The 16,059-nt window shown below is 38.3% G+C and overlaps 1 protein-coding gene across 1 annotated transcript in view; it reads left to right on the top strand.

The window, feature by feature from the left end:
• Positions 1-16,059, top strand: part of LOC150076207 (uncharacterized) — a 79,117-nt gene that overhangs the window by 16,608 nt on the left and 46,450 nt on the right. Inside the window, exons 3-5 of the mRNA XM_090387286.1 lie at positions 203-318; positions 2,257-2,417; positions 14,571-14,666. Coding sequence (XP_090243412.1) covers positions 203-318; positions 2,257-2,417; positions 14,571-14,666 — 373 coding nt within the window. The remainder of the gene's footprint in view (positions 1-202; positions 319-2,256; positions 2,418-14,570; positions 14,667-16,059) is intronic.

The raw sequence follows: 16,059 nt of genomic DNA, 5'->3' as shown, positions 1-16,059 counted from the left end.
TGTGTGTGTGCGCGAATGTTAATATTAATAACGTGAATAACATTAAATACTTTAAAATAAACTGTAGAAACTGTTGTTCACAGTACTTTTAGTTTTACAAACCTTTTGATACAACAGTATATTTAATTTCAAATCATTTCAGATAACTAAATGTATACCCTGAAAATCTTATTAACTTTTACTTCATATACTTTATTTCTAGGAACTGTAATAGTAAAATTATACCAATTATTGGACCAAGTGGAATTGTACATAGGTGTATATCAGTGAACGCTCGTGCTGCTAATGAAAGCATCATTAAGATTACTTCATACGATAGTAAGTACACAGACATCTAATCATTTAAATTCACTATTGAAGGTATTTTTTTATTGGGAAACTATCGGCAGTTCAGTATGTAATAATGAACTTCTGCTAGTTTCATAAACGTGCATAAAAATAATTGCATATGAAAGACTGACTGCACAAAGAAAGAATTTTATATTTGATAAACATGAACAACATCTTCCTTAAAAGCAGCCTTTACATGAATTGATATGGGCCTTCATTCTTGCGAGAATTGCTGATTAGTTACTGAAGCTATGGAACCCTCATGAATTTGCACAGCAATAACAATCACGATTAGTGTTCATAGATTGGACGTTTTATTCTACGTCCCCAACCACAATCTGGAATGGATAACACTGCCAACTACATGAGTGAATACTTGGCCAGATATAAACCCATACTTCTGAAGGACTTTCCGCCTGTATCTGTATTATCTCTGTCTTCTTATACAGAGAAAATACATGGAGAGAACAGTATTTAGCAGTCATGTGGAGCTAGAATCACCATCAACTCAAAAGCTTGTTTCTGCGCAGATACGATAGGAAAATGAATGATTCTGGTGGCCCAATAAAGGAGAGAAAAAAAAATTAAAAAAAAAAAATAAATAAAATATAGTATTGGAACTCCCCTTAGAAAACTTCCCCCAAGAATTTATTCCAATTTGGGCGGATTTCATCCCTACAAGAATAATTTTACTGACACGATCTAAGCAAACAATTTCATCAGAAGATTCAAAACAGTAATCCGACCAAAGAATAGAAATCTCGCAGGTTATCCCATTTTGAATTCTTTTAATGACAAACATGAGGTTGAGAATGGCCACGAAAGAAAGGTTTCATTGCAGAAGAGACAAGAATCAAGTTGTGATCTCAGGTGCCTAGAGGATCACTGTCCTCGATCGTACACTTAAAAGGGTTATTCTTGAGAAAAAAAAAGATCAAGTTGGCTGTGTGGTTAGCGTTGTCTGGTATTCTGGTAGGCAGATGAACAATCTGTGCGAAGTATTAGTATTTGCAAAAGCTGGGCATCTCGACCAGCTGGAATCGTATGATTAGAAAACGAAAGCCACCTGGAGTTCTGAACAAGAGAATCATCATTGGAAGCTTTAGATAATTTCGCAGATAAGTTTGTTCTATTAGTTTGACTATTCATGATGTAGTAAGAAAATGGAAAGTGGGAAGGACATCATGCCTTCCCACTTTCGGATATGGCCTACAGTCGGGAAGAATATACCAAACTCCTTGACATAATGTAACCTCGAAAATTCCCCCGCATATGCACTACTCCAGTCACTATCTAGCAGATTAGATGAAGCGAGATTATGCACTAGCTGATCCGGTGTGCTGTCTATCAGGTGGCCTGCGAACACCGTTTTAGAGCTGGACCATTGAAATGTAAGGAAGATGGATCTGGCCATGCTGCCCATCATAACCTCAATATACATCAATCATACTGCATGGTGGAAGAGATGGGGGGTTTCCGGAGTTTTTCTCTGGAGAATATGCACGAGTGTCACCACTTTAAGCTTCCCATATGAAGAGTGGTAGTACTGCACCGGTTGATGAGCGTCATCTACCACCTATTAATTCCTCGTAACACAGAAGCGCGGCAAGAAATTCTCTTGAAAAGTTGAATACTTTTCAAGAGCAGAATAAGCGTTTATTTCTGAAAATGTAATGTTATATATAGAGTTGAATATTTTTAATATTACATTTAATTCATTTGCACTAAGTATTTGAATCTAAAATTAAAATTATTAGATTTTTTTGCCTTTTTCTGTTTTTAATTTCGCACGTGAAGTTGTTGCTTTTCTTGAACACTTAAGGATGTCAAAATAGAACCGATTAGGGATTTATGATATCCTCAGTTGATTTAATTCTACTGCATGTTTTCAAAGAAATTATATTCTTTTTGAATTTGATTTTGCAGCCATGGCTATTAGATTCTCGGTGAAAATGGCTGAAATGTTCCAGTATCAGACACCAGGCAATGCTTATTTAGCAATTCATGCTCCATTTTCCCAGCCAAAAATGTTTTCTGAAGGAACCGTTCTTGGACTTTTTAGAAGTTACCGAATCTTCCTGAAAAAGGTAGGTTATGAAATCAAAAAGCCTTAAAATAATATAAGTTTCCTTTAATTCGCTTCTCGTATCCTGCATGAATATGATGTTTAATGAGTAAAATGATTAAGCAAATTTTTAGGAAATATGACAGATTAATACAAATATGGTAGATGGATCTTCCAACATGTACCGAGACACCTCACCCCTGGACAGTAATGATTAATTCCAGAGATTACAGGAAAGGTTCATGACACTGGCAATTGAAATTTGGATATAAAAGGCAATTGAAATTTGGATATAACACGCTTATTGAATGACAGATAAAAAAACTAGAATGCGATGACGAAATAAGAATCAAAATCCCTTCACAAGAGTTGTATTAAGCATAACGTTGGAAGGAATGGAAGAACTGGCAAGAAATGAAATAAACCTTAATTTGCAAGGCTTGCAATGTGAACTGTTTATCTTGAGCATATTTTACTAGCGGTGCAAAAATTAAATAAATCGAAAGTTGCAGGGTGGATGAAGTATGAATTGATTACTCAAGATGCTCAGTAGGCACGGCCCTAGATAATAAGACTGGAATATATTAAATTTTAGTTAATAGTAGTAAATTTGAAGTTTCCATGGTTATTAAGTCTAAAAATAAAAAATAAATAAATTGTAATCTACAGAATATACTTGTTGATATTAAACTTGAATTTCTGTAGATTGCAATTTTCAGGAAATGGAAATACGCGTGAAGGAAGGTTGCTCTAGAAAACAGGAATAGTAATCGCCATATAGTGCAAGGAAGCCACAATCTTTTGCTGAATTTGCAAAATAAAAATAATAAATAAATAAAACACAAATTATATGCTACCCTCGTCACACAGGAAGTATCCAGTTGACCTTTGAATTTACTCGACCTGTCGGTATCAATTTCCTGCCAAGGCTACATGTCCCAACAATCAACAGTTCTCTAGATTAAAGAAAACTTCCTACAATCTAATCTTAAACCTCAAGCCATGTAATTTGAATTATGACAGCTAGTTCCGGAATTCATTAAAACAGCGAGAATTCCACCTTCAATCAGTCTACTAATCACTCTAAGAGCCTTATATATCTCAATCAGGTCCCCTCTAAGGTTTCTGGTTAACAAGCTCTATTGCCCCATAATTGTAGTCTTTCCTCATCTGGTCCTTCTGCAGATCTCATTATTCGAGTTTCCCGTCTTTGGACCTTTCAAGAAGCTCGATGTCTTTTTTCAAATGAGGTCCATACCTGAACAGAATATTCCAAATGTGGTCTTAAAATTGCTTCATACAGTGGGGGTATGACTTCCCTATCTCTACAGGATAGCGTTCGATAAATCATCCATAGGAAACTATGGACTTTCTTGGCCGCCTTTTTTCACTGTTCAGAAAATTTCATATTTACCCGTATTGTAACTCGAAGATCCTTTTCATTCTCCACTGTTTTTAATTCAACCCTACTGTGAGTATAATTTATTTGTGGGTTCCTATTCCCCAAGTAAGCAGCATTAAAACATAGTTACCTCTTCTCTGACCATCTTTGAAGTCTGTTTAAGTCACCCTGAAGGAGCGCTGCTTGGCACTAATCAGCAACGACTCTGCCAATGTTTACGCACTCTGAAAATTTTGACATCACGCCTTCTATCCGTTCATCGATGTTATTTTTGAAAATGAGAAACAACAGTGCTCCATGAACCGATCCTTGTGGAACTTCGATATTCCACCAATCTGAAGAATATCGATTAATCACAACCCTCTGTCGTCTGCCCTGCAGCAACCCAACAGTCCATCTTAGAATATTACGGAATTCACCCAAACTGTTAAAGCTCATACAGTAGCCTGTCATGAGAGACCGAGTTAAATGCTTTGCTAAAACCCAAATAAACTATTTCGAAATTATTCCCTAAATCCAAATCATAACTAACTGTATCAAAATAGCCTACAAAATTAGTTAAGCAAGATTTACCCAAAATAAAGCCATGTTACCCTTAGCAAAGCCATGTTGTGTGTGCTTCAGAATTCCATATTTATCGAAATGTAAGTGGATTGCACTCTTAGTGACCTCTAAGATTTTTCCTACCACTGAAGTCGGACTGACGGTCTGTAGTTATCAAATTCACCCTTAGAACCGATTTTATGTATTGGCGATACGTTGGCACTTCTCCAATTTAAAGGAATCTCTCCTGACTCCTTAGATTCTCTCATAATTAACATCAATGGTTCAATACTCTCACTCGCGCTCCTCATAAAAACTACAGGATGTACGCCATCAACTGCGGAAGCCTTATTTGCCTTAAACTCAAACATTTTACTAATCATTTGTAATTACGACATCACAAATTTCATATGGCTCCGCCTCACTCGCACAACTTCTTCTCAGACTTTCGTCATTATAGTCAGATGCAAAGTACCTGTTCAAATTCATCAGCAACATCAGTTGGATTGTTTAAGATTTTCCCATGCCCAATGCACAAGAATCAAATCTGATTTGCTTTTTTCTTCCTTCTATCTACATACAAGAAAACTTCCTTGTCCCCATTCTTTTTTCTCTTAGCCAATACCTTCACATACCCAGCCTTGCCCTCCCTGATCTTATTTCTGTACTATTACAAATAAACTTGTACCTGTCGTACATTTCAGTACTTTTCATCGCTTGTAACTGTCCCATGCTATCTTTTTCTGCTCTATTTGACCAACCAGCTCCGCAGTAATTCGTTTCTGCCCCCCCACCCCCCGCCTTCTGCAATATTTTCTTAAAAGTATGTATGCGTTCATGACTTCTGTGATATCTGTTTTAAAAGTATTAAATACTTCAAAAGTATTCGCCATCCCTAGACAATCCGCCCAGTTCACAGATACCATATATCACCTTAAGCTGTCAAAATCCCCTCTTCTGAAGTTAAAACACCTGCTTTGACCTTTAAGGACTGTAACATTTTGTTTCATCTTCCTGGTGACGATTGCATGATCTCTCCCTGACAATGGTGCCTATTCCTTAAAACCTGTGATGTCATCTGAATCATTAGTAATGAAGAGGTCACGAATATTCTCACACCCCTAGTACTTTCTTTAACAAACTGGTACTTTTCCTTGGTGATTTAAGTGTTCACACCTCCAGCTAAATTCCGTTTTCTAATCACACAGACCAAACCGGTTGAGATGCTGAGACGTTTTCAATTACTAATGACCTCGCACAGATTGTTCATTTATTATTATTATTATTATCTGTTTATTTCCATAAGGAACCACCCCGGGACGGCAAAGTGCCAGGAGGGTGCTAAGTACATATCAGGGCACGAGATACTACGTGCAATTGGTTACATATATTGTACACGTAGTCTCGTCCCAAAATATTTTGTACACATTTTATGTTTAATACATACAGTATTTACACATTTATGATTGTGTACATACATTATACAGCTCATATATTTACAATTTACTAATAATTCCACATATAACTTACCTATTTACATAACTGTTACAGAAGGTGTATTTTTCCGGACAACAATTATTATTGTTCTTAAAGTAGAAAGTTTCTCTTTTACTCTCAATTCTTTGGTACTTTGCAGCCAATTCATATTTCGGTCAATCTGTACGAATTCTGGAAGATCTCTTTCCGGTATGTTGCATCCTCACACAGTTTTTCAGCATCTATGTGTAGTGAGTTAAATATTTTCGCTGTATTTGATGGGAAGAATCTTTGCAGGCTACTAAGATTGTTCAGGACTGGACGCAGTGGATTATTTACTTCCCCGCAACGTCTAGCAGTGGCACGCGGTTTGACTAGAATATTATCCAGGACTGGAGCATCTACTCTGCCTGTGAGCATTTGTGCGAGAGTGTGTATGTTCCTGTTAATTATCCGCTGCATCCAGGGTGTGATGTTAAGGTTTGAGTAGAGAATGGCCCTTGAGATAGTAAAAGGGTGGCCAGCAACTCTGTTAAGCCATCGCAAGAACCAGTACTCGATCCCAAGGACGGACTTATAATGTGAATCTGGAGCTGATGACCAGATTTGCGAGGCGTACATTGCAATTGGCAGGACACACATTAAAATGTACTTGGTCGCTAGATGATGATCACTAATTCCTACCAGTTCCTGTCTAGTAGCCCATAAAGCGGCGAATATTTTTGTCTTCATATGGGCGAAGTGTTGAGCAAAGGTGAGTCTGTCATCCCACTTAAGACCTAGGTCCAGGTGAGAGTGCACTTTTTCAACGCTAGACCCGTTCACAGAGATCGAGATGTCATTTTTATTCTGCTTGTAAGTTATGGTCATTTGGGCAGACTTCTGTGCATTAATACGGAGCCCGATGCAATCCAGGTAGCTCTCAAATTCTCGGATTGTGCTATTTGCCATCTGGCAAATACTTTCTGCTGATTCATGGTCTTTGGAAGTGATGAAGAATTTTACATCGTCAGCATATGTTATAAAGTCATGGTACTGTGCAAGAAACGGCTCCAGGGCGGCCGCAAAAAGGGTAGCCGAAAGAACTCCCCCTTGTGGCACTCCTCGCAAGATGGTAAAGTATGATTGTAGCTTTTGGTGCTTAACAGTAAGTTTTCTATGTTCTAGCAGGCTGGTTATTATAGCTAACAAGTTTCCTCTTACATTAAAATAATTCCTTAAAATCGCAATGAGCGCTGGAGTTGAGACGTTGTCGTAGGCTGCGGGGATATCCAAAAAAATAATATCAATTTGCTTTTTCTCATTTAGTGCTCTCTGCACGCGAAAAAGGGTTTCCAGTAAGTTATTTACCTACCCGAATACCATACAATTCTAACAATACACCCCACACGCTTAATCTTTTTCTCACAAACAACCCTTCTAACAACAAAGTCGAAGTGAGTGGTCCTTTAGGCACCTCAGATCAAAAATATTCCAATGGAGCCTTTATCTCATGGCTATTCCCAACCTCGTGTTGTTTGGCATTAAAAGAATGCAAAATGGGATCACCTGCGAGATTTCTTTTCTTCTTTTCTTTGACCGGATTACTGTTTCAAAACGTCTGATCTCAATGTTTTCTCAGATCGTTTCAGGGAAACTATTCTTGTAGGAATGGAATCCTTTATTCCACATCTACCTTAAATTCTCATCCTTTATCTAAACCTTGGTTTTCCAATAAATGTGTTAAGGCTGCTCAAGAGAAGAATGTTGCATATCGTAATTGGCTTGTTTCTAATTCTTCCGTTTCATTTTCTGTCTAAACCAAAGCTCGCAACAATTGTAAAGCAGTTATCAATCAGTCCAAACTAGAGTTTGAACAGGCTAAGAGTAGAAAACTTTTTTCTTGCCCTAATGGTAGCCGAGCATTCTGTTCTCTTGCCAAAGCTATTGGCCGTAACTTTTGCTTATCTCTGCTCCCACCTCTGTCAAAATCAGATGATTCTGTCACTTCAGCCAAGGATAAAGCTGACTTGCTAACATCCTATTTTTCTGCCAACACATGTATTAATGATCTTGGTAAAACACCTCCCACCATTCCCAGCAAGGAGCCATTCAATGCCTCCTGTGATCTCCTCAAAAGGATGTCAGAAAGATTTTGACGACTCTTGATGCTAAGAAAGCTCCAGGTCCTGATGTTTTGTTTTCCACTTGTTCTCAAAACCAGTGCTTCTGAACTAGCACCTGTTCTTTGCTGCCTTTTCCCTTTTCTTATTCCAAAGGTGATTTTCCTTCTGCTTAGAAATTTGCTCCTATCCAACCAGTTCCTAAAAAAGGGTGACATATCCCTCCCATCCAATTATCGTCCCACTGCAATTACTTGTACCCTTTCAAAAGTAATGGAGCAATCAATTAACTGCCAACTCTTAAACTACCTAGAAACCTTCCGTCTGATCAACGATCACCAGAATGGATTCCGTCAGTATCGATCCACTAGTGATATTCTGGCTTATGTTACTCATTTATAGACAAATTCAATGGGAAAGTTCTGTGAAACACAAGCAGTTGCTCTTGACTCCTCAAAGGCTTTCGATCGTGTTTGGCATAAAGGTCTTCTAAGCAAGCTTCCATCTTATGGTTTGCCAACTGTTTTTTTGTAATTGGTTATCCAGTTTTCTCTCTGATCGCTCTCTGAGCGTGATGGTAGATGGCTCTCTGCCTTTTAACTTCTCCACTAATGCTGGTGTCCCCTAAGGTTCAGTTTTTTCCCCCACTCTTTTCCTCTTGTATATTAATGACCTTCTCCCATTGACTGGAAATCCTATCCATAGTTTTTTCGATAATAGCACATTGAATTCCACTTTCCATTTTGACAAACCTTGGCTTGCTCAATCAGCTTCAACTTCTAGAATATCCGCTACCAATTCTTTAAATGCCGATCTCCAGGTAATTCTCCAGTGTGGCAAAGAGAACGTAGTTGATTTCAATTCTTCTAAAACTCATTCTTGTCTTATATCTCGCAAAAAGGATTCTTCTGCTCCTATGCTTATCTTTAGTGACACTCCGATTTCTAGGCAAAATGATATATCTCTTTTGGGGATTACCCTGACTTCTAATCTCTCTTGGCACAAGCACATTACAAATATTGCTTCCTCTGCATCTAAAAAACTTGGTTTTCTCTTTCGCTCTTGGCATTACTTTTCTTCGAAACAGCTGTTCACTCCGTACAAATCGCAAATCCGCCCTGCCATGGAATATTGTTCCCACATCTGGGGCGGTGCCCCCAAAACCTCTCTAAGGCTTTTAGATTCCATTCAGAAGAGGGCAGTTAGGTTAATTAATGATTCATCTCTAACAGAGTCTCTCCACTCGCTTTCTCATAGACGTACTGTTTCTGCTGCATGCCTCTTCTACAGATACTTCCATGGGCACTGTTCGTCTGAATTGGCTTCTATAATTCCCGCTCTCTCTTTCAAAACAGTCCGAACACGTGTCGCCACCAGCCAACATCCATTTACTGTCCAACTTCAAACCCACAGAACCAACTTTTCATCTTCCTCATTTATTCATTCAACTGCCGTTTTCTGGAATAACCTTCCTTCATCCGTATTTCCTGAAAATTACAGTCTACAGAAATTCAAGTCTAATGTCAACAAATATCTTCTTTCTCTTTCTCAGCCTCCAACTTATGCGCGGTACTAAGTACTATAGGTTCTAATACCTCTCGTGTTTGGCGTTTTCATAAAAAAATAAAAATATATAATAATAATTATTTAGTTGATATAAAAAAAGTTTCCCCCATGGTGAGTTTCCATCCCACTTATTCCAATGAATCTGGGGCCGATTAAAGTCACTACTAATATGAGATTCACGCTTTCGTGCCCATTCTATATGCACACAAAGATTCTCCTCATATCTTCACAATCTTCTTGTTTGTGGATTACTCCCACTCTCATTGTTCCTTTGTTTCCGACTGACTCACACCACAAGGATTCAATGCTGGCAGACGTAACTTCAGATTCAGCAAAAACTCTTGTCACACTCAGGCAGCTTTTGATAAGAAGCATGATCCCTCCACCACTTCTATCCAAAATATATTATATATACCGTAATGGAATTCTTCATCACCAATTTCCAGGTGGCGCCACGCTTCTGTTAGCCATATTGTATTCTAACCAGGAGTTCAAATTCATTCATTTTATTGCCAACACTACTGAAATTACTGGAGACACAGTTGAGACTAAGTAGTTTTCTATAGTTTCCTACTCTGACACACCACTTGAAGTTATTGAGGTTTCTGTCCCAAGCTATATCTTCCCTCTTATTTCAAACATTGCTACTCTCAGAGCATCTCATCAACATTGTCTGTTATAGCAACAAAGAAGAATTCATGAGCTAAGTTCAAGCATTACTTTGACTCATATCATCAGATTAACGCTGATCTAAATTATCCTTCTTCCCATAAGTAGCACTTTTCTTGAATCCTCGGGGTATCCTCAATGATACAAGCAAAATATTTTGCACCATCTTTGTTCAAATGAATACCATCTCATAAAAATATATTCCTACCACGCTGATTAAACTTTCCTCCCCCGAGCCTTTCAGATTCCACGAAATTCCCTGAGATTCTCCCACACAATTCATGGAATAAATGAGGAAGAAAAAAGTTGGTTTTTTGTGAGTTTGATGTTGGACATTAAATGCGTGAGGATTGATTTTGAAGGAGGGCGGAATTATAGATGAAAATTCAGAATAGCAGTGCCCATGGGCGTATCTATGCATGCAGCAGAGCTAGAACATGTATTAGTATTAGTAATGGCCGCATGGCGCAAGAAAGCCTATGGCTTATGCTGCACCAGCCAAAAAAAAAAAAAAAAGAAATCCGAACAAAACAATGATAAAAACAAAAAAATAATAAAAATAAAAAAATAATAATAATAATTAATAAAAAAAGGATATTAACTATCATCCTATGCGTTTCCCTTACCCGAAAGTACTATCCAGATGACCTTTGAATTTCCCGAAACTGTCGGCCTCTACCACACATGAAGGCAACTTATTCCAGTAATTTATAACTCGCTGGCTAAAATAAAACTTCCTGCAGTCCAATCTAAACATTTCCCCCCGTAACTTGAATTTATGTCCCCTAGTTCTAGCATCATTTATAATCTCGAAAATTTCCTCCTCATTCATTTTACTGATGCCTCTCAGAGCCTTAAACACCTCAATCAAATCTCCTCTAAGGTGTCTAGTTTCCAAACTCTGCAACCCACATATTCGAAGTCTTTCTTCATAAGGACGCCCTTTTGCCGATCTCACCAGGCGAGTTACCCATCTTTGCACCCTTTCAAGAAGCTCGATGTCTTTTAGGTGCGGTCTCTATTCTTGAACACAGTATTCCAAGTGTGGTCTAACATAAGCCTTATATAATGGGATTATCACGTCCCTATCTCTACTTGCAAAAGTTCGATAGATCATCGATAGGACACCATGGGCCTTCCTTGCGACCTGTTTACAATGCTCAGAGAATTTCATGTCTGACCGTATCGTAACACCCAAGTCCCTTTCCTCCAGTACTGGATTTAGTTGAACTCCACCAAGTGAATAAGTTATTTTGGGATTACTGTTTCCCAGGTGTAATACCTTACACTTTGCTGGATTAAAGCATAGCTGCCATTTTTCTGACCATTCCTGGAGTCTACCTAGGTCTCTCTGAAGAAGATCAGCTTGACAGTGATCATTAACTACTCTACCAATTTTAACATCATCTGCAAATTTAGACATCACGCCCTCTATCCCTTCATCAATGTCGTTTATGAAAATTAAAAACAATAGTGGTCCTAATACTGATCCTTGGGGAACCCCACTTCTTACATCAACCCAATCTGAGGAATAGCCATTTATCACAACCCTCTGCCTCCTGCCCTGAAGCCATCTTGCTATCCATCTAAGGATTTTCCCAGTAATTCCAACCTGTACTAGCTTATAAAGCAACCGCTCATGTGGGACTGAGTCAAAAGCTTTGCTGAAATCTAAATAAACAATGTCGAAATTATTCCCTAAATCCAGCTCGTGAGTGACCCTTTCGAAATAGCGAACCAGATTTGTTAAACATGATTTTCCCTTTACAAAACCATGCAGAGTATCCTTGAGAATTTCAATTCGATCCAAATGATCCTGAATTCCACCCTTGATCATTGCCTCCATGATTTTCCCTACTACTGAAGTCAGACTGACAGGTCGATAATTTCCAACTTCACTTTTAGAGCCACCCTTATGTATGGGAGATACATTTGCACTTTTCCAATCCAAGGGAATCTCCCCAGAGTCTAGTGATGCTCGCATAATTAGCCTCAATGGTTCAGTGCACTCGCTTGCCGCCTCCCTTAAGATTATAGGGTATATTCCATCAACTCCAGGAGCCTTACTGGTCTGTAGGCTCGAAAGGGTTTTCATTAAATAATGAAATGTGATAGATAATTAACATTAAATAATTACATGTGATAGATAGAGAGTGGAAAGACTTCGTAGGAGATGAATAATTGATTAACCTCAGTGCTCATCTTGGAATTGAGACTAAAAGCCTGAGTGAGAGGTTTTGGGTGCACCACCCCCAGATGTGGGGAACAATATTGTACAGAAGGGCTGATTTGAGGTTTTTATAAACTGAGTGGCTATTTACAAGAATATTAGGAAGTGTCAATAGTAAAGGCATGCAACAGAAGCACAATGTCTATGAAACAGAGTGGGGTGATTTTGTAACAGACGAATCACGAATTAACTAGACTGCCCATTTTCTGAATGGAGTCTAAAACAACAGAAAGAGGGCGAGGTTGTTTGAGCATCACCTTAGATGGGAGAACAATGTTTCATTTCATGTTAGGGCTGATTCGAGATTTGTACATAATTAGTAGTTTTTTATCTAAAAAAAAGCAAAAGTAACGCCGAGAGTGAAAGAGAAAACCCAGTTTTTTTTGTGCAGGAAAAGAAATATTTCTGATGTACTTTTGCCAAGAGAGGAGAGGTCAGAAATCAGGATAACACTTAACAGAGTTATGTAACCTCGTTAAGAAAGCGAACATTTATCGAAGATAAGCAGGAGAGATGGCATTAAATTCTCTTTTTGTTTAGGAAATATGATAAACCTTGAGTTTTAGAAAGATTAAAAGTAGCTAAGTTATTTTTGTCCCATGGGGGAATTACCTGGAGATTTGCATTCAAGGAACTGACGGTAGATATTCGAGAAGCTGAAGCTATTTGTGCAGGGTAAGGATTTTAAACTGGAAGGTGGAATGCAATATGCTAACATGAGCAAAACTATGGATATGATTTTCCAGTTCGTGGAAGAACATCATGAATATGCAAGAGGAAGGCAGCGGAAAAACAACTGAACTTTCAGGAACATTAGCATTAGTAAATAATTATAACACAGACAGCTGTGTATCATCACCCGCAGTGAGCAGTCAGAGAAAACTGGATACGAATTAGAGAAAACTTTCGGCACTCAATGAGGTGGAAGTTTATTTATAAGACCTTTATGATAAACACGATAAGAAAATCTTTGAAATAATAAGAGCATCAAGATTGCTCAAAATGCTTCTGACATACTTTTATCGGAACAACACAGGGGAGGCATTGAACGGAGTGTAGTGGGAATGGTGGGAGTGGCTTACCAAGATCATCAATACATGAGTTGGAAAAAAATGGGATGCTATCCGATGAACATTACCTTTGGCTGAAGTTGCAATAGAATCATCTGATTTAGACTGATGTGGGAACAAAGGTGGGCAAAAGTTGCGGGCCAATAGCTTTGGCAAGAGACCAGAATGCTCGCCTACCGTTTGTACAGGAAGAAAGTTTTATACACTTATAGCCCGTTCAAAATCTAGTTTGTACTGATTAATAATTGCTTTACAATTTTTGCTACCTTTGGTGTAGGCATTAAATGAACCTGGAGATTTGGATGTAAGCAAATTACAACATTCAACATTCTTATTTTGAACAGCCTTAGCAGATTTATTGGAAAACCAAGGTTTAAATAAAGATTAAGATTTTAAGGTGGTGTGTGGAATAAATGATTTTATACCTATATAAGTATTTCAAGTATTTCCTCTACACGATCGAGCAAATATTGACACCGGAAGATGTAAAACATTAATCCAACTAAGGAAAAGAAGAACAGAAATCTCGCAGGTCATTTCATTTTGCATTCTTGTAATGTCAAACAACAGTATTTGTGGTAGGGTTTAAGGAGCATCAACGACTAAGGTCATATTGCGCCGTGTATACTGTCTGTAAATTGCATGTGTTGTGTGGTCAATTTTCTGTTTTCTGGACGAGAAACTCTAGATTCGGGGAGAAAACCCATGCTACCCTCGTCTGAAACCGAAAACTGAACCTAATTGTGAAAAAAGCCCATAAAAACCCTTCACATCATCGACGGGATTCGAACTCAAGTCTTAATGTCCACGAGAGACAGAGCAGCTCTATGGGAGAAGAGATTGTCGCCAGTTGTGATCTGAGGTACTCAGAAGACCACTCACAACACGTTAGATTCACCCTATATGTTAATTATTTGTGATAGTAATAATAATTTTTTCCTTAATTCGAATTATTTAAAGTCTTTCTAATATTCCATGATGTATTAAATTAAATGCTCTCTAAATATATTTGAATATTACTACGACCCGCACCACCACAAGACCAGAATGCTACTAACACTGTTACTAATTCTCTTTTTTATTACTGCTAATTATTATTAAAATTCTTTTTCAAAAGACAGAGATGAAGTTGCTCCCCTTTCCGTATTCTACAAACTGTGCAAACTATCCTCTGCGGTTGTCTATGAATGGAGAAAAGGCAAATACAAGGGAGGTAAATCTTTCTGTGAAAAACATTATTTAGTATTTGATAATCGAGGAATTGTAAACTGCTTGTTCCTGCCTTTCATTATATTTTATTTTAGTAATTTTACTTTCTTCATATTTGTGCTTATTACCAAAACAAAATATATATAGATAGTTAATTTATGTGTATATATGTTAAACTCAAACACAGTAATAAGTACTATAGGTTCTAATACCTCTCGTGTTTGGGGTTTTCATATATCCATTCGGTGATCACTGAATTATGACCACCCCATCCGTACTGGACCCTGCTACATAAGTTTATATATAATCTTTATTGTATACAAAAGTGATATACACTGTGCTGCCACTTTATTAGGTACACCTATCCAGTAGCGTGTTGAACCTCCTTTGGCCTTCAAAACAGCCGGAATTCGTCTAGGCATGGATTAAACAAGATGCAAAAACGTTGTGTAGGTATAGAATACCATGCAGGCATGGGTGTGTCACGCAGTTCCTTCAGATTCGACGGAGATGTAGGCTTGCAGCGAACAGCCCTTTCCAGCTTATCGCAAAGATGTTCAATAGGATTGAGATCCAGAGACTGAGCGGGCCACTGCAGCAAAGAAAACTCGTTGTCATGTTCCAGGAACCATTCCCTGGTGATTCGAGCTTTGTGCACCGGCGCATTATCCTGCTGGTAGTAACCATCTGACTGAGAATAAATTGTCAACATGAACGGATACACTTGGTCAGCAACGATGTTTAGATTTCATGTGGCATTAAGACGTGAATCTATGGGTATCAATGGACCCAACGTGTGCCAATAAAACATTCCTCACACCATAACACTGCCCCACCACCTTGCACAGTAGTCGTCAGACATAACGGGTCTATGGATTCATGTTGTTTTCGCGAAATTCTGAGCCTTCCATCAACATGATGCACCAGGAACTTCGACTCGTCAGACCAAGCAAATGTTTTCCAATAATCGATAGTCCAGAGCTGGTGTTGTTGTTCCCACATGAGGCGTGCTCTCTTGTTCTTCATTGATAACAAAGGTACGCGATGTGGTCGTCGGCTGTTGTAGCCCATTGGCGACAAAGTGCGACTAGTGGTCCGTTGCGAAAAAAAAAAAAAAAAAAAAAATTCTCACTGACAACCTCAGCAACACTAAAAACAGAACTGTTTGATGCTGCAAGAGCCTCACTCAGTATTCAAGGCCACAGACTTGACGTGTGCACAGTCTAGATCCCCCCTCCCGCAGTAAAGAACACTTTACAAGAGATCTCCAACTGGATCATTAATCAATGCCACCCTAAATCAACATTACTAGTGTGTGGAGACTTTAATATTAGCTCAGGCCAACACAGTCTTAGCAAATTGTTATCTTCTAATCTGGCATCAGTAGGTCTGACCCT

This window comes from Mastigoproctus giganteus, chromosome 13, assembly GCF_048544385.1.
Source record: "Mastigoproctus giganteus isolate SK-2022 chromosome 13, ASM4854438v1, whole genome shotgun sequence".
NCBI classification, from domain to species: Eukaryota; Metazoa; Arthropoda; class Arachnida; order Uropygi; family Thelyphonidae; genus Mastigoproctus; species Mastigoproctus giganteus.
Note: the sequence above shows the minus strand (reverse complement) of the source record. Positions and strands in the feature narration are given on the sequence as shown.